Here is a 27,206-nt window from a genome sequence, read left to right as displayed (position 1 = left end):
ACAAATCACTCTTGATAATGTGCCTCAAAAAATTTAAAAATTGGAATGATATTGCAGACAAGAATTCTCTTTGTAGACCTTGGGTGTGAGAGCTACTGAAAAAGAGAATGTCATTGTTATGTCTTCAGTCGTTTTCATAACCCTACACCATTTAGACCTTTATCCAAAGAGAATAGAATATATATTAGAGTGGAATTTACTAGACAAAAGTGTAAAACGGCCATTTTGTTGTACTGTTGCCACACTGCAGGTGTACTTAACATATTTGTGCTATAAAACCTTTTGGGCCCTGGAACATCATTTTATAGAAAATCTAAAATTAATATTAAAAGAAAACCAAATTATGAAATAGGCTGGTTTCATAATTGGCCAATGATCATTTCACATAGACTCTATGCATTTCACTTTACAAACGATGATTTTCCGTTATAACTATAAATCAAATGATATTTTTCATTCACCTAATTCATTTTAAAAAGTTTATTTAACAGCTTTAACAAATTCTAAATTGAAATAGATAGTCTAGGGAACATACTATATTAATGTACTCTACTGCATATAATTTGTGAACATTTACATGATTTGTACACTTTTAACTCCCTTTCAGGCTGAAAGGGACTGACAAAATTCATACCGAGGGATTGTCTAAATTCCACTCTAATATATATTCTTTTCTCTTTGCCTTTATCTGATCAATAACGTGGAAGATATTGTTGTTTTTGTGTGTGTTTTGTTATGACAATTTCCTCCATTGCTTCTGCAGCATAAATCCGCATGCCGCTTTTACGCAGAAAATGATCAATTCAAAGATAAATATCTCATTATCTCTTTATTAGACAAAGCTTTGATGCGTTGGAACATTTTTGAAAACGCCTTTTTATTTAACAGAAATAAAAGATAAAGAAAGCAGGGACAACAAATTCGTCTCCTAAAGATTTTTGTGTATGCAAGGAATAACAAAATTATTAATGGACCCCAAATGTTTCAGATAATTTGGAAATTCTAATACATCTCTTATATTGGTAAACCTTTATAAAAAGTTTAAAGAAGGTAAGTAAGTATCAACGTTTTAAACTTAAAAAAATTATTATTCATGGAAAATTGTAAATTAAAGATCTCAGGTTTGATTAGAACACCTGTATCTTATGTTTGATTAGAATACCTGTATCTAAGCAAGTATGAGCTAAAAATATACCTTGAAAATAATTGTATTGACATATTGTGGATATAACCGTATCAATTACAAGCTGGTCATACCCTGTATCTTGTTCTTTCCAAGCTGTATACTAATTATATGAATGTTAGGCGCGCGATTAAAGAGCCTGATATAAGAGTGCGCACTTTTCAAGACATGTCAGTTTCCGTGCTCTGAGTCTGACCAGTGTATTGAAATATTAAAATGTGTAGATTGTTTAGATCAGACAAAGTGAAAAATATAAAACCAGCTGAATACAGTTCGAAGAAGGAATAACAATGGATATAGGTAGTTTTAGGAGTCACGGAAGTTCGTAGTCAGATTTTGACCCCACTGGAGACCACCGGAGGGAATTCATTTTCACTGGGGGGGGGGGGGTCTGAAAAAAGTGCTTTTCACAATTTAAAACTTTAGGCAGGGTGATTTATATTCCACTGGAGGGATTCAAATATCTTTCAAATATCTAGGAAGGATATCTAAATCCCTCCAGTGCAATTATAATCCCTAAGAAGGATATCTGAATCCCTCCAGTGAAATTATGAACCCCCAGGAAGGATATCTGAACCCTTCAGTGAATTATAAACCCCTAGGAAGGATATCTGAATGCCTTCAGTGGAATTATAAACCCCCTGGAAAGATATCTAGATCCCTCCAGTGGAGCTATAAACCCCTTGGAAGGATATCTGAATCCCTCCAGTGGAATTATAAACCCCTAGGAAGGATATCTGAATGCCTTCAGTGGAATTATAAACCCCCTGGAAAGATATCTGAATCCCTCCTGTGGAACTATAAACCCCTTGGAAAGATATCTGAATCCCTCCAGTAGAATTATAAACCCCTAGGAAGGATATCTGAATGCCTCCAGTGGAATTATAAACCCCCTGGAAAGATATCTGAATCCCTTCAGTGGAATTATAAACCCCTTGGAAGGATATCTGAATCCCTCCAGTTGAACTATAAACCCCTTGGAAGGATATCTGAATCCCTCCAGTGGAATTATAAACCCCTAGGAAGGATAGCTTAATCCCTCCAGTGGTGGAATTATAAACCCCCTGGCAAGATATCTGAATCCCTCCAGTGGAATTATAAATCACCATGCGTAAAGTTTCAAATTGAAAAAAGTGACTTTTCAAACCCCTCAAGTGAAAATGAATTCCCTCCGGTGGTCTCCAGTAGAATCAAAATCTTATTATGAACTTCTTTAAGTTGTTTTATTTTAATTATTTGTTTTTATCAAGTTGAGGAAATCTCAGCTAATATTTCAAGTTCAGAAGCAACGTACTTTTAATTGATGTAATTTTTAGAGTAATTAATTAATTAATCTTATTGAAATTTTAAATATAATTTTTTGCGAAAGTTGCGCATGAAACGAAATTTTAGTTTTGCGCAATATTTTTTCCGCAATTTGCGCAAAACCGCAAGTTTTACGCAAAATGTAACTTTTTAGGCAAATTGTCAAAAATTGATATTCTAAGCTTAGAATTAAACAACTGAAGATTTATTTCAAACATAAAAAAATATTAACATACGAGTATGATAACGATTATACTACACTCAATTGGTTACTTCCAGTTACAAAAAGTTTAAATTATGGGACCAAAATTAATAAAATAGAAATTAGAGAAACTTGGCAATATTTTAATCCTATTAAATAATTTCAAGTGACCCTTAAAAGCTTTGCCTAATCAAGTATGAATTATATTCTTAAATTTTTTTAATCTCTGAAATCTTTTTAATCTCATATAAAATAATGCAAGAAAGTAACCAATGCCTGAAGAATCCACTTTTAGGAAATATGCATGTCCAAAACTAAAATTGTTCTTAACTGTTGGTCAATTATGTAAAAGTGACCAATAGGAAGACATTCCAAAACAAGATTTTTCCAGAATTGAATTCTAAGAAACACACACACTGTCACCAACCGTTTGATTTTTACGAAATTGCGGAATTGCGCAAAACTCTAGTTGCGGAATTGCGCAAAACTTGAGTTTCGCAAAAGCGGAATAGAGCAAGTTTGCTTGAAATGACTTTTGCGAATGATTGTGCAAATTGTTGTTTTTTCGCGCAAAACTGATGCGCAAAGAAAAAAAAATTTTGCGTTTCGTTCCGCAAAAATTGCGCAAAAGTTTTGCGATTGGAAACCCTATTACCACCATTATAATATTATCATGTTAATTATCATATTAATATTGATAGCCGTATCAAAATTGTTACCATTCAGATTATTTTACTATTTTTGGTAGGAAGGGATGTAATAACTAAGGCGATTGCTAGTACTGAAGCTGAAAGTGTATTTCAGCCCTGGTGGGTCACTGTACAACATTATATGGTGTACACACTTTTAGCACTAGGTAAGTAGAGTACTGCAAAACGTTAAGAATTTTTTTAAAAAGTTTTATATTGCCTGAAGTGTTCAGACGATATATTTTAAGCGAAAAATGCAATTTCATTATTTTTCTGTTATAAAAAACTAATTTTCTTTTTGTGTAATAAATATAAAAAAATAATAATAATGTAATAATATAGTTCCCATGTTGGAAAAAGTCCATTATGTTATACATTTTTGACAATTCTGAAAACTTTATTGAATTGTACAGGATGACCTAATAAACATGGGAATTAATCGTCGACTTCTACAGTTAGTTATTAATTTACTAAAAAATAAGAAATAGAAGGTAGCCCACATTTTGGAAAGCTCATAAGACGTAAAAGCCTTATTTTGATACAGTACTAGCGTGAAATCGTAGACAATTATCAAGTTGTTTCTCAATTTCCATGTTTATTGGGACAACCTTTATAAACTAAATAAAATATAGTTCTCAATATGCTTTTAGGACGCTTCGCACCCCCTTTCCTGTAAATAATTTTAGCTTTCAACTGCTGTTCCATTTCAAATCATTTTCAAATTCTGTCGACTTTTTCTGTCGAATTAAAAAATAAATTCTTTTTCAGGAATTTATTGTCCAATTTTTAAAATCCATAAACCTCCCTTGGGGCCATATAAGGTCCCACACAAAATTTGGGCCCGATCGGTTCAACCGTTTTGACGTTAATTGGATACAAACGGACAAACAAACAGACAAGTAATCTATAGATAGATAACCATCTTAAATGGAGCTGGCGGAAACCTTTTGTAAAAAATTAAATATAAATACAAAAATCTTTTATAAAATACAATTGTAAGATTTTACAAGGATTTGATATTTCTGAAAATGATAAAGACTGCTTAAAATCTATTATACAAAAATTACAAAACAATGTTGAATAAACAATATTTGTAACTTGTAAGGTCTGATCGCTCTGCCTGTAAACTGTATGCTTGGTAACCTTGGAGCACACCCATTCCTTATTCTTTTATGTACCCTCACCTCACTCTCATTTAATATCTGCAGGATAGAAGGGAACCAGGAACCAGGGGGGCCCCTAGCACACCCCATTCCTCATTTCATTATCTTCAAATTCTTTATTCTTTTTTTTTTAAATATTTCACCCATCTTATTCTTTATTCGAAGTCGGAGAATATATTTTATATTTTAGAGAAATTAAACTTTTTTGTAAAACATTGTAGCTTATCATTATCATTATCATTATCATTATTTTTATTTCTTTTATCATACCCTAGACTATACTACTAACTATCTTATTAAGTACATTTTACTGCTCTGTTTAGTGTTTAGATTTTATTATGTACTGAAATCATAGATGAATGCTTATATAGTTACATAAAATTGCGTGTTACAATTAAAAAAAAACTAATGTATGAAAATGATGTGAACAGTTTTATTTTTAAAAAAAAAAATTCTTAAAAATATTAAAAAAAGTTCTCAGGAAAGGCAAATAAAATTCTGTTTTACCATTTCAGTAAAAGGATTTTAAGAAAATGATATTTACTCTACACTAACAATTTAATTTCTCAAAAATATTCTCCCGCAAAATACGCCTTGTTGCTATACCCTAGCATTTCTTAAAGTTCGGTTTCTACTTTCTATAAAGTTTGACTCCCTTTATTCTATTATGTTTAAATATACCCCCATCCACTCACATTCTTCATTCTTTTATTAACTTCAAATATACACTCTCATTTTTCGTCCTATTTAAACTCTCCCCATTCTTTTAGATTCTTCAAATATACTCCTCCCCATTCCTTAATCTTCTTTAAAAAAAATCCACCCTCCTTCACCTTCTACAAATATATACTCCCCCAATTCATTTATCTTCTACAATACACTCCCCCCATTCCTTTACCTTATCTAAATGTAGTCCCCACATTCTTTTACCTAATCTAAATATACTCCCTCATTCCTTTACCTTCTTTAATGATACTCCCCCAACTTCTTTACCTTCTTCAAATATACTCCCTCCATTCCTTTATCTTACATTCTTACTTTAATTTAACCCCCTTCTCCACCTATCACCATAACCTCCCCCCCCCTCTATTAAATGTATATTTGATAATTGAGTTAAAATGTTTCATGAGTTTTCTAGAACTAGAGCAGTATAAATATTAGCATAAGATTGGGCCCTGTTTAGCCTTCATAAATTATTAAAATCCAATTTGAATATTTTCTCATCAAACATACAATACTTGAAAATATGGAATATATATACATATATATATGTATTAAAAATTTTTATCAAAACCAAAAAATGTATACGATCCAGTGGAAACTATCCAGGAGGAGGAGGTCAATTTCAAATTATTGTAACTGTGACTCTGTTACTCCTCTAAAAATTCTGAATTTATGAATTTATAAAAAAAACAAATTTATTTTGTTACATAACATGAATTCAAACCTTTTTGTTGAAAAAGAGGAGTTATGATAAAAAAATATTTATGATATTGTAGCTACTCAAAGAACGAGACAAATAAATAAAATGTATATATTTATTGAAATCTAAGTTACAAAATCAGATTTTTTCAAAAGATGTGTATGAAGACTTGGTGCCAGAGGTAAAGGAGAAATTGACCAATCTTCACTGGGAAAACTTTGCAGGCCAAGTAGAACTAGAGGAAGATGATGGAACCAATCAGACCCAGTAAGTCAAGTCTGAACAGAGGAATCAACGAGTGTGGAAAGGCATTAGCACAATCTTCTGTTGTAGTTTAGTGAAGAGGAATTGCCTCTGGCCATCTGGTTGAATGTTCAATGATGGTGAAGAGGTAGGAGAACCCATTGGATTGAGGAAGAGGGACAACCAATTCACATGAATATGAGAGAACCTCCATTCAGGCACCTGAATAAGGCAAACTGGTGACTTCACATGACTCTTGACCTTACTCTGTTGGCAGTTGAGGAAAGATTGAATGGTTTACATCCTTTGCTAGGAACTCTCAGTCAAAACTCAGGGACACCAGTCTCCGGGAAGCACCTTTACCAGTATGAGAAATTTGGTGGATGGAGTTTAACACTGCTCATCACATAGGCTCTGGAACTAGGGGAGGGTAGACACCTGTAGAGACATCACAAAGTAACCCAGGCGAGTCAGAAACAGAGACAATCTTCAGGGCGGAAGATTGGCAAAGACAGCGTTGATAGAACCTCAGCTATATTTGGATCAGGACCAGGACAAGATAAGGCATCAGCTACCACATTCTCTGCATCAAGTAGATGGCAAGTATCACAGTTGAACTCTGAGAAGAAAGACAGCCAGCCTTGGTGCATGGCAGACCATTGCGGAGAAAACCTAAACAAGGCATGTGTTAGAGGTTTATGATCATACTAGGAGGAAACAAAAATTTGCAGAGAGTGGAGTAAGCTGCAAAAAGCTCCCATTCGAAGGCCGACTATCTGGAAAGCTTCTTAGAGTAGAAAGCCAGAGGAGCTCAAGAGCCTACAAGATCTTGTTGAAGAACCACTCCGATGTGAGAAGAACCAGAGGCATCCACAGAGAGGTAAACCTTGGCTGAAGTATTTGGGTGCAAAAGGGTTGGAAGATCAGAGAGAACAGACTTGGCGGGGGAGAAAGCCTGGTTCATTTCCAAAGTCCAGGAGAGAGCTGAAACCTTCACTTTCAATGCTTCAGTCAGTGAAGCAAGAATCCCTGCAGCAGTCTTGATAAATCTCCTGTAGAAGTTGAGGATATCAAGAAGCAGGTAGAGGGAAAGCAGAAATGATGTCAGAATGCTTCTGGAGAGGAAGACATCCCTTGTTGGACACTATATCAAGATATTCAACCTCTGGTTTAGCTAATTCACACATCGCAGGGTTGAGAGGCCATAGAGGCGCAGTAGGTCAATAAATTGGCAGACATGAAGGAGGTGTGACTCTGAGTCAGGATTGGCTATGAGCACATAATCAACATACACAAAACAGTGGGGAATCTGGTCCATCATCCTCTGAAAAGTACAACCAGCATTCCTCTAACCTAATGGCATCCTGATCCACTTGAAGAGACCAAACAGAGTAATCAATGCCGTCTTGAAATGTTACCTTTGGCCATCTGAACTTGATAATAACCCTTGGTAAACTTAGTAAACACATATCAGCAGTTGAGACAAGAAGTAAAATTGGCCATGTTGGGGAGTGGATATCTATCTGGAACTGTCATTGTGTTTTAACAGCAATAATCACTGCAAGGGCACCAGGAACCATCAGGCTTTTGTACCATGTGTAGGGGGGCTGACCCAAGGAGTGTTTGAGCAATGATTAACACCTGCCCCTCCCATAGCAGGAACTTCGTCCTGGTAGACTCAAGCTTCTCAGTGTCCAACCTTCTGGCTTTAGCAAAAACTGGTGGTCCAGGAGTAGTTGGAACAGAATGACGAACCAGATGCTTAGGAACAGCAGCACTAAACCCTTTAGAAGAGATTACATCTGGATACTGAGCTGAAATATCTCTAAACTACTCTTTGGTTGTTAGCAGCGCAGAATAGAGTTCTAAATGTTTACTAGGTTTACCAGGCAAGGAAACGTCGGGTTGAAGCATCTAAAAGGTCAATTATATAAATGTATAGCCGTCAGTCATCACTTTGGGGTCACCAAAATGTAGCAATGCAAAGAAAAAGTCATATAAAGGGAATGCATATATATTGAAATTTAAGTTACAAAATGGGATTTTATACCTTATATCTATATTTGGTTTGGTTGCTTGGTCCGGAAGTGGAAGACAACAATCTAGCTCCTCTACAATTACAATCTTAGGGAATTTTGCTTTAGTTGGATGTGACTCTGTTTAAAATTGTACTAATTAGATGTTTAAAACCAATTACAATAAATGTTAATATTTATCATGATTTATAAGATATAAAAGATTTTACCTTTTTTTGATTTAAAAAGAAGTTTCAATGTCTTGTTTAGCTCGTGTTAGAGAAACAGCATGTCTACAATAAAACTATCAGAGATATCAACGAAACGCAAGAAATTACCCAGGTAGTAATCTTCTGTTTGGACTGTAAACATAATTTTATTTACAGGGTGGTATGCTCGATTCTCAATTGTACACTTTTATCAATACAACAAAGAGAAAGATATCGTCATTTTTCTATCAGAGAACCTGTTGAATTCTGATAATTTCATTCATTGTCATAATTCCGAAGTTATCATTTAGGAAAAACACTAATTTCAAATAAAAAACGGTTTGAAAAACTCTTCAGACATTATATCTTTGTCATGAAGAGTCAATGTTTCGCTGAAAGCATACTTTTTAAACATTTGCAGGAATTTCTTAGAGTTTTAAAGGAGTCATGAACAGCACAAAAAAAGTTAAATGTTAAAAAACGGAAAAAGCTTTATCCAATATTTAGAAACTTTTTCTTTATTTTACAAAATCATGAGTTTTAACTTTCAAAGCAACAAAAGTGTAATGTATTCCAAAAAACGTTTATTTCATATTTTTGTTTAGCTCTGCTGCCTGTTATTGTATTTTAAACCGTTTTATGTGAGCAATTATCATAAATAAAAAATAAGTTTCTTAAAAAAAATAGTTAAAGGAACTGAGTTTTTGCCACAAATTCTGATTTTCTAATCCCTATATCTTTGCAACCTGATGGTGTAAACCTTCAATATTTCAAACTATCATTATGGGATCTAAAAGAATTCATAGTTTGAAATATCAAAGGTCTCCGACATTGAATTGCAAAAATATTGGGATTAGAAAATCCAGGTTTGTGGCAAAAACTCAGTTCCTTTATTCTATAATTATTTATTCAGGCTTTTCTTCACGGAAACTTTATTCTCCTAAACATGACTGAAATCCCCGAGATATTTCATAGGTATTTTTGTAAAGGGAGTGTTCGCGAAAAATGAAATGGGGTAAAGGCGGATCTCGAATTTGGTGCATTCGTAAAAATTTATTTACGATATACAATGGATGACTAATTTTTTGCCACTGTGTCTCTATTTCTAAATATTTCAGAGATATCACTTGGGAGATACATGTTTATTGCAAAAACAAACTTGGTAACAATTCGATCCTTTACCCCATTCATCAATAATAATGATAATAATATTTCCGTTATAACATTTTTCCCTAACAATTTAAACAACAAAATACTTTTAAAATACCGCGAACCAAAATGATAATTTTCAACAAGAAAATATTTCTTTATGATTTTAATCTGTTTGTTTTACTCTCAAACTTTTACTTTAGTCTGTTTGGGGTTTTAGAACATTGGTATTTCATCTTTAAAGTACTGGGATAAACAGTACAATGTTTCAACTGTTTTTTACAAGTGTTTTTTTTTCTTCTAATTTTTATAAAATAAAATGGTACGAGGCATACTAAATATTTTCAAATGTTCATCTTTTTCTCCTTTCTCCATCTGCAGGTTCTGTTTTTTTTGCTTCCCTTTGCCCGTCTATTTATGGTGCTGCTTTTGAAAGAATGTTTACGAGTCGCTGTCTTTGCGCCATTATAAGACAGTGCACGATCACCCTTTCATTGATTATATGTCCCTTTCTGTTTTTGTTTGTTTTGCTTAATTGTTATTGCAGCCTCACCTCTACACATTCTGTACTTGCATGTGCTAGGATTGATCCAACTGTAAATGTTATATTTTTAGGCTTCTGGAAGACGATGAATATTTGCCTAAAAATCTGAAAAGAAACTCGGCTGGCTGTTATGTCAAGGCATTGGATTTATTAAAGACTTTTTTTTAGAATTTATTTTTAAATCAAAATTTTTCTAGATTCAAAAAGAGAAGGGAATTTTTTTTCTGTGACCGTTTTATCTTCTTTTTATCTGATCATACACCTGTTTTCTGCTCTTCTCTTTTAGATCTACGCATTCTAATCTCTTGTAGACAAGGGAAAATGCATTTTGACACATATTTCTGATTCATACTATCTTGGCGCCAGAAATATCAAAATAAGTATAATAGAAAGTTACTGTTTGTGAGGAGATATCAGATGTATTTCGGTTTTCTGTAATGTCTGACTCAACAACTGTTGAAGGTTAGCTTCAAACAGAGTTTTCTCAATATTCGTACAGGTTGGAAGCGGGGTTTGAAAATTTTTAAATTTAGAAAAATTAACTTTTAAAATTTTTCCATTCCTACAGAAGTTATACTTAAAATTCCTCAATTGATCAAAATTAATAATATAATTATACGATTCTCAGAAAAGGAATTGAGTCTTTGTCACAAACTCTGATTTTCTAATCACTATATCTTTGGAACCAAATGTTGTAGACCTTAGATATTTCAAACTATGAATTCTTTTAAATGAAATAATCTGAGTTTGAAATATCAAAAGTTTACAAGATCGGGTTCAAAGATATTAGGGTTTAAACATTTGATTTTGTTCCAAAGACTAAATTCCTTTGGTATTTTTACTCAATCCAATAATTTTAGGAAGCACCGAACCATTTTCCCTTTCATGTTTACTGGAATAGTGTTAATCAGGTAAAGTAAAAAAAAAACCAATAAAATATTGAATAAAATTCCCTTTTTGTTTAAAAAAAGTATGAATCAGATACAATTGTCAAATTTTGAACTTTTTTCACTTAAAATATGCTTAAATTTTAAGCGCCCAGGTTTTTTTTTCTTCAAAGATATGATATTGAGGTCGTAAATACGGCGCTTTATTTAGCTGGTATTTGATATTTAAACTGCATAAAATTAAGTTCATTAGAATAAGTCGATAAAATGAAATGAGTGTTATTTAATGTATAATAAGTTAATAACTGTAATTTAGTGTAATAAGTGTCATTTAGTATATGTCAAGGAAACACCAGGTTTCTTTCCATTTCGTGGATTTTAATATTTCTGAAATATGTTCAGAACTATAATATGTGCTTGGGAGTACAATACGTAACACCGGTGTCACGCTAAAAAGCGCCCAGGCGTAAGATAATCGCCAGGATACTGTATTTCGGTCTGGAACATCATATTTTCATAGATTCTTTTACGCTTCCTAAAATTTCGCGAATTTTATAATAACTATTTAAGCTAAAATTTAATTATAATCATATGTAAATTAGAGAATTTTTTGTTTAGTTATTTTGGTTGGTTTTGTACCTGCCCTATCTTATATTTGGTTTAAGGTATCTTGGTTGGTTTTGTACCTGGCCTATCTTATATTTGGTTTAGTTATCTTGGTTGGTTTTGTACCTGCCCTTTCTCATATTTTGTTTAGTTATCTTGGTTAGTTTTGTACCTGCCCTATTTTATATTTGGTTTAGTTATCTTGGTTGGTTTTGTACCTGCCCTATCTTATATTTGGTTTGGCGCTGTCTATGATCCTTCTAGAGAGATTACTAACAAGGTAATTAAACATTCTAATCGAAAAAACGCTTATTTTGTAGTATCAGATGGATGGCTGACAATTTATTTTATATCTTTGCACCCTGACAGTGTAAAACTTTGATATTTAAAAATTATGGATTCTGTTAGATCAAATATCACATATAAAAATATAAGTGAATTAGAAATATCAAAGTTTTGTACTATAAGGTTGCATAGATATAGGGAGTAGAAAATTTAAGTTTGTGACAAAAATTCAGTTCCTTTTCTGGCATCCAATTGGTTCTTCACGCCCTGAGCCGTGAGCCCATTGATGGTTCATAATTTGCAGAATTCAATAATTCCCACTTTTAAATGCATTAATAAATTTACAGCTAGTAACTAGACAAACAAAAAATCGATACAAAACTTTTACGATCTCCCTGAAAAGGCATTTTTTTCTAGATTTTATTTTGAATTTTTATGTAAGAGTGATAATAATGATAATAATTTAACTCATTAAAAACTATTATAAATTATTTTAGCAAAAAAATACATTTGTTCTTAATATTATCCATATTATGTACTCAACTTACAATATTTGATAAAAGTGTCAAAAAAAAAGTAAAAAATTGTGATAATTTTTGCAAAATTTATGAAAGTTTCTGTTTGTTTTGCAATATTTAAACAAGATTCTAATATTTGATTCTGCCATTGCATGATTATTTTATTTGGTTTTCGAAATGATTTAATTTGGTTTTCTAGATTTTTCTGGACTGGTCAGAGAATAGAAAAATTCTACAATCTACTTGTGAAACAATCCATAAAGGGAAAATATTAAACAAACTTTCAAAATTAAAAAAAAAATTTTAAAGAAAATAATATATTTTTTTTAAACATAAAATCTAAAAATATGGTTTAGCTCTATAAACAAAAATAGTTAATTGTGAAAACAGTTTTTTAATTTAATTTAAACTTTTTAAAGATTACAAGATTAAAACTGTATTAATTAGTTTGTTACAACCCAGTCCGACGAATTAATCATAATTCCTTTTTTTAAAGGGACAGACCGGCTATGAAAGGTAGTTAAACTGAGTATGCAGTGTTGTGGACAAATTATTTAGGATTCATTTGAGACATACAAAACGTTTACACGATGCATTCTTACTAAGTTTGAGTAACATAGGTTAAAAAAATTTTGACATTTTTTCAAAATATTTTTTTCAATTCGCTTAAAAAAAATTCTACGGGCAACGCCGGGTACCTAATCTACTTTAGATATATGTTTGAAAAATATTGTGGTGTAGGAGGGTGTTAATTGTTCCACCCTGTATACTCGGGAGAACAGATTAGCTTGTCAACAGATTCTTTATGATTTTAGAGACAGTAATATCCACTACAGAGCTTATATGTGCCAGGTGGGACAAGTTTAGTCAAGGGTGTATATTTTATTGAATAATCATCCTCCCTCTTGAAAATGGTTTTTATTTTTGGGAGTTTATTGGTTTAATTGGGGAGAAAAGTACACATTTTAGGGATTTATTGGTTGAATTGGGGAGAAAAGAACACATTTTAGGGATTTGTTGGTTGAATTGGGGAGAAAAGAACACATTTTAGGGGTTTATTGGCTGAATTGGGGGAGAAAAGAACACATTTTAGGGGTTTATTGGCTGAATTGGGGGAGAAAAGAACACATTTTAGGGGTTTATTGGCTTAATTGGGGGAGAAAAGAACACACTTTGGGGTTTATTGGCTGAATTGGGGAGAAAAGAACATATTTTAGGGGTTTATTGGCTGAATTGAAGGAGAAAAGGACACATTTTAGGGGTTTGTTGGTTGAATTGGGGAGAAAAGAACACATTTTAGGGGTTTATTGCAGCTGAATTGAGGAGAAAAGAACAAATTTTAGGGGTTTATTGGCTGAATTGGGAGAAAAGAACAAATTTTAGGGGTTTATTCGCTGAATTGGGGAGAAAAGTACAAATTTTAGGGGTTTATTGGCTGAATTGGGGAGAAAAATACAAATTTTAGGGGTTTATTGGCTGAATTGGGGAGAAAAGACACATTTTAGGGGATTATTGGCTGAATTAGGGGAGAAAAGAACACATTTTAAGGGTTTATTGTCTGAATTAGGGGAGAAAAGAACACATTTTAATGGGAAATTAGTTTGGATAAAACGTAAAATAAAGCATGACAGGGCTTGCCTTTTATATTTTTTCCCCCAGATGATCTTTAAAATCAAATATCCAAAAAGAGGATTATAAGAAAAAAATGAAAAGTGCGTACATTGGATAATCAGATTAAGCTATCAGGATTAAGGATATCTCATTGTAAAGTTTTCAGCTCTGAGCTGAAAACTTTACAATGAGATTTCCCGATCTGTTAATTAATCTGGAGATTGAATTCATGAGGAAAACAAGCAATATTTAATCTGGAGATTAAGAAAAAGAGTGGATCAAGCATTAATCCCGATATTTACCATTCTAAAGTTCCCAGCTCTGATTAAATAAATTAAACATAAATATCTAATTCATACTTGAACAGTCAACGTTTTTAATTGGTATTGCTATCTTTGCATTTAGGGTCACTTGACATTATGTTTACAGTCCCTTTAACTCTGTTACAATTTAGACCCTAGGAAAGCTGTTAATAGCTGCTGCCGTAGTCGCTTGGAGCTTCGGTGAGACATCTTATCTTATTATTTTATCTTATTAATCTACCAAGTGATAAACTTTATCATTAATATTACTAATTTACCAAGTGATAAACTCTATGCCCCAATTTCATCGTTAAGATTACTTGCACAAAACTCGAATTATTTATACTTATATTTTTGCAACCTCATATGGAAGACCTTTAAGATTTAAATATATGAAATTTTCTGGGTCAAATTGTCAATTGTGAAATGTTAAAGTTTTACACCATCTGGTTGCAAAAATATAGGGACCAGAGTTTAAGTCAAGGATTTAATTTCTTTGAATTAATAATCTAGAAAATTCTAAAGCTATTTTGTTTATTATAAATCACTCATTTAAAAGGAAATTTTTGTAGTATATTTTCCCCTAAATATTTGTGGCTTTATCATACATTTGCATTGTAAAAAAAATGGTTGAATAAAATAAAAATGGTCAAACTTTTTTTCAGCAAGCCCTTTGAGAGTAAGACAGAGCTTTAAATCAAACTTCAACAGGAATTGTGTGAAAACAGATATTTTGTTGATACTGATACTGATGATATACTGATACTGATACTGATACTGACACTGTATATACTGCAATACTGATACTGATAAACTGATACTGATTCTGATACTAATAACTCGTCAAAAACTATAACGCTGGAATCCCTATATTTTTGCAGCCTAATGGTGTAGACACCTTTGATATTTCAAACTTTGGCCATTTGTACAAAGTATCAAAGGTCTATGAAGATTAGAAAATAAAGATTATGAAACGAGCAATCAGTGAAATTGGGAAATTTATATTTTTTTTTAATTATACGTTGTTAAAGGACTACGTTGCTTTATTACGTTCTGAATCATTTAAGTTAACTAAGTGACTTCAAAACTTTATTAACAAGTGATGGAAAAAATGTATGATTTTTTATTTGCATTCTTTTAAATTTAAATCGCAGATTAAAATCCTTCATGAAATTGGTGATTCAAATTTGTTTGAACCTGCAATAGGTATTTCAGCAACGTAACTCAAATTTATTTAATTCGGTTCAACTTAAGTGGTTGAACTACCTCTTGCTGTTAAGTAAATCTGGTTTCCTTCAATTATATATTTATGTTTTCAAACAACACCTGTTTATGTACAGCCGTATGCAAGGGTACATGCACCAATGTACAATACCTGCCAATGATTTGAATGAGATAATCTTTGAACTAGGAAAAAACATTTTTAATATTTTCTTAAAAGTGATAAATATTACAGTCCCTTGTCCAAGATTTAGTTCAGACTTACTGAAAAAGAATTTAATGAATTATATATGTTTTGGACTCGAAAGTACAGGCTTACTCATGATGAACCAAGACTTCCGAATCAACGCAATAAATTTAAATTTTTAATTTATTCCGAACTTCTAAAGTTAAAAACAAGTACTTCATGTCTAGCTACAAAAAGTTTATACTTACTAATTACTGCAGTGAGTTCAAATCTAAGTTTATGTAATTACTGATTACTGCAGTAAGTTCAAATCTAAGGCCAAGACAAGGTGATATTTTTAAGGTGACCCAATCTTGAAAATTGATGCAATTTTTCATAGCAGTCTTGTTTCGTTAAAAGAATACACTCATATCTTTGATCAATTGCCCTTTAAAAGTACAATAATACTTCATCAGCCCCTTGAGCAATTTTCTATGTAATATTATTAAGAAAAAAAAATATTATAAAAATGATTTAAGTTATTAAAACTGAATGACTAAAACTGTGAATTGTCCATACTGGGGGAAAGGTGAATAGAAAAACTCAGGGTTGAGAATAATTTGATATATTTTTATGTCCTCTTTTAAGTTAACAAAACTCTGGGGGGGGGGGAGGGGGTAAATTGGGGAAGGCAAAAAGAAAATTGTTGTAACAGATTAGAAAATGTGTTTAATTTAGTAAATGGTCTAATGATGCTGATTCTAATTAGGAATGATTGTAAATTCATTTCAAAATTAAAATTTGCTCAAGTTTCAAATATGTGAAAAATCATTTTTAGATATTTTTTTAAAGAATAACCAACGTAATTGCAAGTAATACTTTAAATCCAAATTAATTGAAACTTTATCAGTTCCATTTTATTGGTACATAAAAAAACTTTACAACTATTGCAGTTCGTTTGGTACTTTGGTCTGGTATGTACGAATATATATGCCAGATCATTGCTACGGTATGGTTGCAAATACAAAACTCAGTCGTCTCCTCAACAAGTAAGTATTATTCCTAGTTTAACAGGGTGTCCATAGGCTAACCCCCCCCCCCCCCCTAGAGGGGCATTACTAAAAATTAAAATTCTGAAGCTGGTATTTTTTTTACTTTTCTAATTAACAAATTAACTAAAGCTGGACTTTGAAGGGACTGTAAGTGTAATTTTATGTGACCCTCCAGGCAAAGAGGGCAATGTCCGATTTTCAACGGTATCCTTGAAATATTTGTGTGTCCGTCGAGTAGAGAGATATTTGTGTTTAAACTTATCGAAACCCGCTTGTTCACGTTTAAGTTAATATCTTTACTCGACAAGTACACATATGTTTAATGGGTACCGTTGTGAATCGGGCATTGACCTCTGGCACACTGGCAGAAGGTACCTAAAAGAGATTAAAATTTGTTTTTCCAGTTATTGGATTTCAAAATTTTGGAAAGCCTCAGACAAAAAGATGGAGATTGTAAAAGTAAAAAAAAAAATTCCACAATTTTCGCACAGACGCACTTCAAGTGAATTTGCACATTTCAGTTTTTCTGTTATTCACACTTCTAACATTTTGTACAAGTAGACTTTTATATGTTTTTAAATTCGAAAAAAATATGTTATTTTTTGTTTAGATGTCAACAGGATATGAAACCATTCCCTTCAACCATCAATTCAATATATTTTAAGAGTACAGATATGAGACTTCTACTCAATATATTGACAGAAACAAAGGTAAAGGAATGGTAAAATGATTTTTAACTTTTTTTGTTTGTTTTTATAATAAAAACGTCAAAACGACTGAATGGTCGAAAAAAAACTGTTGCCTTGAAAAAGTTTTAATTTAAAAAAATATGTTTATTATCAAATTATTATTTTATCATAGCAGAAATGTATATCTGTATGTATGCATAAAATTATATTTACTTTTTTAACATTTATTTTTGAATTTGAATTATAACAAAATTTTAAAATAGAGCAGTGGATTTAGTCTTCGGCTGTTAAATCCTTAAGTTAAATGATTTGACTGAATTTAATCAAGCAACATTTATTTATAAATACATGAAAAACCTTCTACCCTTTATTTAACAACACTTTTAAAAAACTTTTGAAAAATCTCTTGACTATAAAAATGACATTCTAAATACAGGCTCATTCGAATGTTTTTCCTCATCTGCACTTCTTAAGATATGGAAGAACCTGCCACTTGATTTAAAAAGAAGTGCCTTGTTAGGCATATTAAAAAAGTTTATTTGAAATGTCAACTGACTCCTGCATCGCAAAGTGCAATAAACCCTCTTGTTATTCTTGCAAAAAATGAATATAGAACTTTGTAGATGTTCGTACATGCTTAATCTTATTCTGTTATACGTACTAAACTTTGAAACTGAAAAATTAATTATTTTGTTATGCTGCACCTCGGTCTCTCTAAATTTAACTAGTAATCCCTGACTAATTGTAAACTTTCAGAATCTAGTAATATCCACAAAATTGTAAAGGTTTAAATATTAATTAGGTGGGGATAATACCCAAAACGCAGCAAATAGCTAATCCACCTAATTGCTATAATATACATATACATATAATAAACAATATAAAATTAGTTGCAGATTTTTTGCCTGTAACATTATAACTGGTATGTGTATTTTTAGCAATAAACTATATCTTATATCTTATCTTATCTTCTGAATAGTTGATAATACATCGGTTTTCTGTTTCCTTTTTACATATATATATATATATATATATGTATATATATAAATAAAATATATATTCTTTACAGGGGTTATGGGCCTCCCTCAGGATTCTATCTCTGTTTGACTCCTCGTTTCGACAGATTTTCAAGGTAACTTCATCTTCATCTTGAAATATAAGAAGTTTTCCTCATTTTGAGAAAATATTGTTGTTATTTTAAATAAGATTAAAAGCAAATATAAATTTAAAAAATTTGTGCTTGATATCTCAAGTAATCTTTGCTAGGGTTTCGACCATAGATTAACAACAATACAGATAGAACACTAGATGTCGTATTTTAAAGATTTAGGATTTTTCGTTCAGAATAACCCTGAAGTAGAGGCCCAAAGGAGTTACGCGCATGCCGCGTTGAATGAAAAAACAGAGAAAGAACATGCGCGAAACTCTTTTGGGCGTCTTTCTTAGGGTTATTGAGAACTAAAAACCCCTAAACCTTGAAAAGACGACATCTAATGTTCTATCTGTATTTTTATTAATCTATGGTTTGACCCTGCATGGATCAAGAGAAATTGATTCTAGAATTAAATGGATAACTTCTTGGTTACGGGAATCATTGCGCAAAAGTTTTGATGCTTTTTAACTCTATAAAGACTGGCCAGGGGGTCTGAATCTCTAGATATAAAAGCAGGGAGAGAGCGTTGAAAGCCCCCACCCCTAAGAAAGTTTTTAGAGTAAAGGTTTATGGCCTTTCAATAATGTAGGTTTTTAGATCTGTAGATTTAGTCACAAAAAAGTTATGGGCTATTTTAGATTTTTTCTAAACACGAACTGGACTGTTAACCGCCCCGTATTCTACCATATGCATTAAAAAATGCTTACAAAAAAATTCTTAAAAGTCAAAAAATTTCAAGGTGGAATTTACTTGCGCGCAATTGCAGGCCATGTAATTAACTCGCAATTCCGTGTAATTCCGAGCAATACGAGAATAGTTGCGAGCAATTCCTCACAATTGCGTGCATTGGCGCCCAATTCCGCGCAATGGAATTCCGATTGGAAACCCTAGCTGGGACAAAACAAACTAGAGGGTAAAAGTGCAGAATTGTATTTTGTTTTGTTCTAGCCGCAGCTAGAGAAGGTATCCAGTACAGTACCATCCAGAGGACGAAAGAATATAAATTTAAAATGGCGGGAACCTTACGGAGCTCTTCTAGCTTCTCTCAGTCTAGATCAGGTATGCTTACAGGAATTGAGTCTTTGCCACAAACCCAAATGTTCTAATTCATATATGTTTGCAACCTGATAGTGTAAACTACCATTCAAATTTCCAATTTAGATTATTTAATCTAACAGAATTCATAGTTTTAATCCTATGTCTACGACATCGAATTGCTAAGACATGGGATTAGAAAATCAGAGTTTGTGGCAAATATTCAATTTTTTTAATACAAATGCACAAATAGCATTGTGTAGAAAATACCTACTCCATAAAAATTTACTCGAGACGTATCTATCCAGGTCTACTCGTTACCAAGATCAACCAGGACTAACACTTCGATTCTAAATGCCAACAAGGCACTATCTCAACCAGGCTTAACTCCCAGGTTCTAAAGGACACACAGTCTAAGTCTCAACCAGGCTTAACTCCCTGGTTCTGAAGGACACAAAGTCCAATGAAATTGCTACACTGGCAATTTCTCAACCAAACTCCCTGGTTCTAAAGGACACATAGTCCAATGAAATTGCTACACTGGAAATTTCTCAACCAGGCTTAACTCCTTGGTTCTAAGGGACACACAGTCCAATGAAATTGCTACACTGGCAATTTCTCAACCAGGCTTAACTCCCTGGTTCTAAAGGACACATAGTCCAATGAAATTGCTACACTGGCAATTTCTCAACCAGGCTAAACTCCCTGGTTCTAAGGGACACATAGTCCAATGAAATTGCTACACTGGCAATTTCTCAACCAAACTCCCTGGTTCTGAAGGACACAAAGTCCAATGAAATTGCTACACTGGCAATTTCTCAACCAAACTCCCTGGTTCTGAAGGAGACAAAGTCCAATGAAATTACTAATAGGCAATTTCTCAACCAGGCTTAACTCCTTGGTTCTAAGGGACACATAGTCCAATGAAATTGCAAACAGGAAATATCTCAACTTGTATAATTAAAGGAGTACCAAAAGAGCTATTTTCAAGTTTACTATAGATTCAATGCTAAATCACTCCGCTGGTATGTTTTAACGAGAACCAAAGCTGTCTTCTAAGCTTACTTAGCCTTCTGATAACGTAATTAAAAGCAGAGTCTCAATCAACTAACTTTATTCAATAAGACCATCATATTACATATTTATCACACAGTTAAAGTTTAAGGTACATAGGTTACCCTCCCTTGATGCATATATCTGAGGTTTTAACTTTTAATGTTTAGGGTCAAATGATGTTTGCTTTTGAGGTTTAAACTCTTGATGTTTAGGGTTTAATGATGTTTGTATCTGACTGTTTAGGGTTAAATAATGTATATATCTGAGGTTTAAACTCCTAATGTTTAGGGTTTAATGATGTTTGTATCTGAGGTTAAACTTCTAATGTTTAGGGTTAAACGATGTATGTATCTGAGGTTTAAACTCCCAATGTTTAGGGTCAAATGATGTATGTATCTGAAGTTTAAACTTCTAATGTTTAGGGTTAAATGATGTATGTATCTGAGGTTTAAACTCCTAATGTTTAGGGTTAAACGATGTATGTATCTGAGGTTTAAACTTCTAATGTTTATGGTCAAATGATGTATGTATCTGAGGTTTAAACTCCCAATGTTTAGGGTCAAATGATGTATGTATCTGAGGTTTAAACTCCTAATGTTTAGGGTCAAATGATGTATGTATCTGAGGTTGCAACTCCTAATGTTTAGGGTCAAATGATGTATGTATCTGAAGTTTAAACTTCTAATGTTTAGGGTCAAATGATGTATGTATCTGAGGTTTAAACTCCCAATGTTTAGGGTTAAATGATGTGTGTATCTGAGGTTTAAACTTCTAATGTTTAGGGTTAAATGATGTATGTATCTGAGGTTTAAACTCCCAATGTTTAGGGTCAAATGATGTTTGTATCAGAGGTTTAAACTTCTAATGTTTAGGATCAAATGATGTATATATCTGAGGTTTAAACTTCTAATGTTTAGGGTCAAATGATGTATGTATCTGAGGTTTAAACTTCTAATGTTTAGGGCTAAATGATGTTTGTATCTGAGGTTTAAACTCCTAATGTTTAGGGTTAAATGATGTTTGTATCTGAGGTTTAAAATTCTAATGTTTAGGGTTAAATGATGTATGTGTCTGAGGTTTAAACTTCCAATGTTTAGGGTCAAATGATGTATGTATCTGAAGTTGACCCACCCGGCGAGACTGATGATTTTTACATGTTTCCAGCTTGTGATGCTCTCTCTTGCGAATACAGGTTTATACAAATCTAATTAATCAACAAGATCCAATTTTGTATTTAGTGAAATGAATAATGAATGATATACATTGAAAGACTAAAAATACCCACAAATGATTAGATTTCAAAGGCGACTACATTGAAATAGAATCAATAAAGTATGTTTTCTTAGATTCAAAGTGACCTGCAAGTTTAAGTGTACACTTGTTTCTCATATTTCTCATATTTTTGCGAAAATGTAATTAGGGAAAGGGAGCGAAAACGATGCGAAAGTTTGCATTAATCTGTTTTGCGAAACGATTTTTATTTTAGCTGGATACTATTAGCAAGTTGGCGCTCTTTTTAAGCACTGATGAGCACGCATAAAAGTTTAACATATATTCATATACATACATAAAGCTTTGTCCTTTTTTCTTTTATGTTCTATTCCTTTTTAGTAAAAATTTGGACTAATCGTTAGTTTTTATTATTATTTAGACTGGACTCCGAAGAAAACAACAATCAACCATCAAAGGTAGAGAAAAAAGAATGTTTACAAAAAAACATCATAAATTGTGTATCTATTCTACACACATTTATAATATCTACAGGGTGTCCCAAAAACATGGGAATTCAGTGACGAATTGGATATCGTCTTTATTATGAATTATCATTGTAATACCTAATTTCAAAAGCCATAATATTATTATGTCTCCTAGAGCTTATTTTATGAAAAGGGTAAAAGACTGTAAAGATGTATCTATAATGTCTCCGCAAGATGAACAGAGAAGACGGTGAAGACGGACAAGTTTACTCTGTTTGTATACTGCAATTTTCTTGTTTTACTAAGTACACCCTTATGCAGTCAATACATAAACAGACAAAATGTAAACATAGCAGACGAAACTCTAACAGATTACAGCTTTCTCAGTAGGTATCACTATACTAAATCAAAGAATTATTTAAAAAGACGATATCGAATTCGTCACTCAATTCCCATGTTTATTGGGAAACCCTGTATCTAAAATTTTATATAACAATAAAGTATATATAGTACACATTTAAATTTACAATAAATCGGAAATACTTTTTTCTTTATAAATACGATTTTTAGCGCAATTGTTGATTATGAGTCATCTTAACTCTGATGAATGTTGCTAGTTCTTATAAACAAAAATTGAGGTTGCGGGAATATTAGCATGTTAGCATTTTTCGACGATAAATAAAAACTTTTAGAAATAAAAATCAAAGATTTATTTGTAATGTTGAAAAAATAAAATAGGCTTTTACGGTTGTTAAAAAGATAAAGGTTATTCACAAAACGGGAATTTTGATGCATCTTTTACTAAAATCGAAGTTTAATGCTGCCAACATTTATCAAACATAAATTCCATTTTTGAAAATTGTGTCAAAGATTAAATTCATCAAGAGTCATTTAATTTGTTTTATGTCAATGACCCTGTATGAAGAATACTTTAAACCATCCTATTTTCTCCTTTTGTAGGATATTGTTGACAAATCTGAGATAAGCGGTTACGGTTCAGATAGCAATTTTGAATCTGAAAGTAGCTCACGTAACAGCAGCCCAAAGAACAGTATTAGCAATGGAAGCCACAAGAACAGCTTTAGTTCGAGTAGCTCCAAGAGCAGTTTCAGCTCTAGCAGCTCCCATAAAGACCCTGATGCTGATATCCATGTTGTGGAAAGCCTCCACAGTGGAAAGGATAGGTACACCCAGTAGGAAACTATAAAATAACATCCGTTATCATCAGTCACTGGAATTTAAAGGTGTCAAGATCTCAATCAAAAATCGAAAAGAGTTTTGCCAATTACTTCTTAGAAACCAAAGCTAACAACAAGTGCTGTATAGTGTATAGTGCTAAAATGTATACTGTATAGGGCTAAAATGTATACTGTATAGTGCTAAAATGTAAAGGGCAACAGAAACGCATAAGTGAGTTAGAGCGGTACAATCAAGATTACTATATTTGAACAGTTTAAGATAAATAGATAGATACCATCTACTAGAATAGTCACCAAACCAAATGTTGAGGGAATGTCGTTGAAATGTTGTTGAAATGTTATTGGAATGTTGTTGAAATGTTATTGGAATGTTGTTGAAATTTTATTGGAATGTTGTTGAAATGTTGATGAAATGTTGAAGGAATGTCGTTGAAATGTTGTTGAAATGTTATTGGAATGCTGTTTAAATGTTGATGAAATATTGAAAGAATGTTGATGAACTGTTGAAGGAATATTGTTGAAATGTTGATGAAATAAATCTAATTTAAGGAAAAATATGATTGAAAGATTACTTTGTTCTGATGGATCTAATTCCAATGGTTCAGCAACATCACCGTACAACGCGGTTTTCAAAAATCTAAAAACAGGTTTTTATTTTAAGTTATCATTGATAAAATGATGATAAATTGATTGAACAATAAAAAAATATAAGGTACATTTTTCCTTTTTTTTTGGTCAACTTATCTTTTCATCAGATTGTAACCGTAATATCAAGTAACCCTCTATACAAAGATGACAATGCCCGATTTCCAACTGTACCCTTGAAACCTTAATCAGATCAAAAATGTGGAAGGTATTGTCGTTTTTCTGAAATATGTTTTTTTTCTTTGAGTTTCACCGGGGCTTCTTATAAACAAGAAATGCGTAAGTCATTTTCTCAGAGAAACCAGAAATGAAAATAAAAAGTTTCAAGAATCAAAACATTGATATCACTTGAAATTATGCGTACAGACCCTTTAAAAATACTAAAATAATAATGTTCTACTGATTTTTAGACTTTGTTTATTTATATCAAAATATGTATAAAGAAAATCAATAACAAATCTTTCCAGGCACTGATTACAAGATTAGTATCAGTTTTCTGTTAGCTGGAAACTGCTTAGGTAACATTTTTCTAACAAAACTTTAATTTAAGATACAAATATACAACAGTGGAATTTCAATTATATACTTTGATTTCAAACACTTGTAAACCCGTAACCCTAAACATCCTCAGAAATAACCGTTTGGTTTGCTTTCCAGATCGCTAGTTATTTCTTTACACTGAAAATATAAAATTTTAGGATGAAAGACTAAGATTTTCAAACCTTGATACGTTTAAAATTCCTGAAATAATTAGCTTTCCCTTTTTTAAACAATGATATCCAATTCATACTTGATCAGACAGAGCTTTTAAAGGTACCGTTGTAAATCGGACATTGCGATCACATGAAACTACGCTTACAGTCCCTTTATTGTAGGCGTAGCTAATTTCACAGTAGCAGCGGACAGCAGGAAAACGTCGTCTTCATCTAGCTCTTACGGTTCAGAATCAAGAAAGGTATGATTTTTAAAAAGTATCTTTTTTTCAGTAACAAAGGTTTGTTGTACCTAACCTTTATCACGTCAAACTTTAAGTAAATTAAATTTCAGATTGAAATATCCTGTAGTTTTTTTTCATAATTCAACTGAGTTAAGAGCCTCTCCTTTTCCCATTTGTTTGGTGCTCTAAAGAAAATATTTTCAAACCAAATTGAGGCTTAATCCATAAATTACCATTATTATTTTGGTCGGAATTTTCAATTGTTTAAATCTAGGTTTCCGATATATCTGGTATTACTTCGGATACCAGCCTCACTGCAGAACTCATGGAGGTGATATTTTAAAGGGATTGTAAGCGTAATCTTTAAGTGACCTTCAATCTAAAAAAATCGGGCGTAAATTAAAATTTTTGGAAAATTCCTGCGTTCATTAAAAAACGAACAGTTTAGAAATAGTTCATGAACGAAAATTTTTTTCCATTCGTTTTGAAAAAAACGATTTTTTTATTTCTCTGAACAATCCAATTGTTGTTCGTTTTGGTATTTCAAAAGACAGCTAAATCAAAATTTTAACATGTGGAGAAGTTCAGGAAGTGACATTATACTATTGGAACATAATTCCAAATATTTAGGATCCTTAATTGATATTTGATCGAAAATGGGGTGTAAGCACACAACCTCGAACTTGTTGATGCCATTTTTAACTGAAAAGGGTAACATATTTGTTCTATGTAAGGACCCTAAATATTTGAAATTATGTTCCAATAGTATAATGTCACTCCCTAAATTTCTCCACATGTTAAAATTTTGATTTCCCTGTTTTTTGAAATACCCTAGCGAACACACCCTATTGATCATCCATCGTTCACGAAAAATCTTTTTGTTCTCAAAGGAAATTTCGTTTGTTTTTAAAAATTTAGTCTGCTTACAAAAGCTAAGCCTGACCCATCTCTATGTATTAATAGATAGAGGAAGAGGAAGACGATGAATATGACGAAGACGACATTGTTCAGAAGATATCTTCTCATTCCCACCTGGAGGATATCATAGCAGGTTTTATTCATTAGAAAGGCTTAGAACTACAGAGCTTCCCAAATCATATTGTATTATCTCCAAGCTTTAACGCCAAAAGACACACATAATACTCAACAAAAAGTGGTATTTAAAGCAAGATTTTTTAAATAAGCCTTATACATTTTTTAAGTGATTTTTTAAACTTTCTGTTTTGTCAATTACATCTCAATTTAGAGCTATAAACAAATTAATATGCTGAGGGACACTCTGTAATCTGCAAAATTTTAAAAGTTGGGTATTCCACAATGTTGCTCTCTTTTACATTCTATTCTCCCATATTTCCTTGCACAGTAATAATACCAGTAAAATGCATATGTTTACAGAATACATATTTTAGATTTTAAATCATTAAAGATTCTGCTGGAACCTTAACCCTAAAAAGGCTGGGGCACACTGTTCCATTGAGACCGTCAGGTTAAAAGTCGTGTCACTCGAATGAAACCTTTTGCAGTAGATACATCCATGTCTAGAGATATCATAACAACCAATTTTAAAATCTGCACTGCGTGTTAAAGTATCAAAAATCACTTTTTTATTTTCGCGGATTTTCTCACTTTTTTACAAAAAATAAATCAACAATGTATCCGAATGCATTTAACAAAATGTGAAAAAACAAAAAATCTTTTTTATTTAAACAAAAACTGATATTAAAATAGTTTTTGTCACTAACAAAAATGATAATAACAATATTGTTTAACATATTCGACGTCCATTAAAGCTTAGATCTGAAGAAAAGGAGACGCTCACCATGTTCTTCCATCCTTTTATATCTGCTGTGGGTAGGTTTGAACTTGGAGAGAATTGCTTCGCCACATTGTTCAGCATATTTTGAAAGTCCACAATTATTGTACTCTACAAATGGTAAAACATGACAGAGTAATATGTGAATTTTCCAGGTTATAGACAACTTTCCTCCCAAACCTTCTGCCATTTCTTGGACACTAGTAAAA

At 32.2% G+C, this 27,206-nt stretch overlaps 1 protein-coding gene and 1 long non-coding RNA gene across 2 annotated transcripts; both read left to right on the top strand.

The window, feature by feature from the left end:
* Positions 1-1,262: 1,262 nt before the first annotated feature.
* LOC111697471 (uncharacterized) lies at positions 1,263-4,527 on the top strand. Its single transcript, XR_002764293.1, has 3 exons — positions 1,263-1,483; positions 3,439-3,546; positions 4,485-4,527. It is a non-coding gene; the product is annotated as an uncharacterized LOC111697471 (long non-coding RNA).
* A 46-nt stretch (positions 4,528-4,573) lies between these two features.
* Positions 4,574-26,375, top strand: LOC111697470 (uncharacterized). The gene is made up of 24 exons (XM_023467493.1): positions 4,574-4,603; positions 8,494-8,565; positions 9,346-9,407; positions 10,197-10,263; positions 10,986-11,036; positions 11,816-11,898; positions 12,621-12,684; positions 13,163-13,273; positions 14,487-14,535; positions 15,000-15,045; positions 15,675-15,745; positions 16,460-16,490; positions 16,675-16,770; positions 17,384-17,483; positions 18,532-18,594; positions 19,564-19,674; positions 21,804-21,898; positions 22,358-22,394; positions 23,364-23,587; positions 24,152-24,249; positions 24,715-24,765; positions 25,123-25,202; positions 25,459-25,515; positions 26,148-26,375. The coding sequence occupies exons 3-24, from the start codon at positions 9,379-9,381 to the stop codon at positions 26,247-26,249; spliced, it is 1,716 nt and encodes a 571-aa protein (XP_023323261.1). The 5' UTR covers positions 4,574-4,603; positions 8,494-8,565; positions 9,346-9,378; the 3' UTR covers positions 26,250-26,375.
* Positions 26,376-27,206: the final 831 nt, after the last annotated feature.

The sequence above is a fragment of the Eurytemora carolleeae genome, unplaced genomic scaffold (genome assembly GCF_000591075.1).
Source record: "Eurytemora carolleeae unplaced genomic scaffold, Eaff_2.0 scaffold45, whole genome shotgun sequence".
NCBI classification, from domain to species: Eukaryota; Metazoa; Arthropoda; class Copepoda; order Calanoida; family Temoridae; genus Eurytemora; species Eurytemora carolleeae.
The sequence above is the reverse complement of the archived record's forward strand: the minus strand, read 5'-3'. Positions and strand labels throughout refer to the sequence as shown.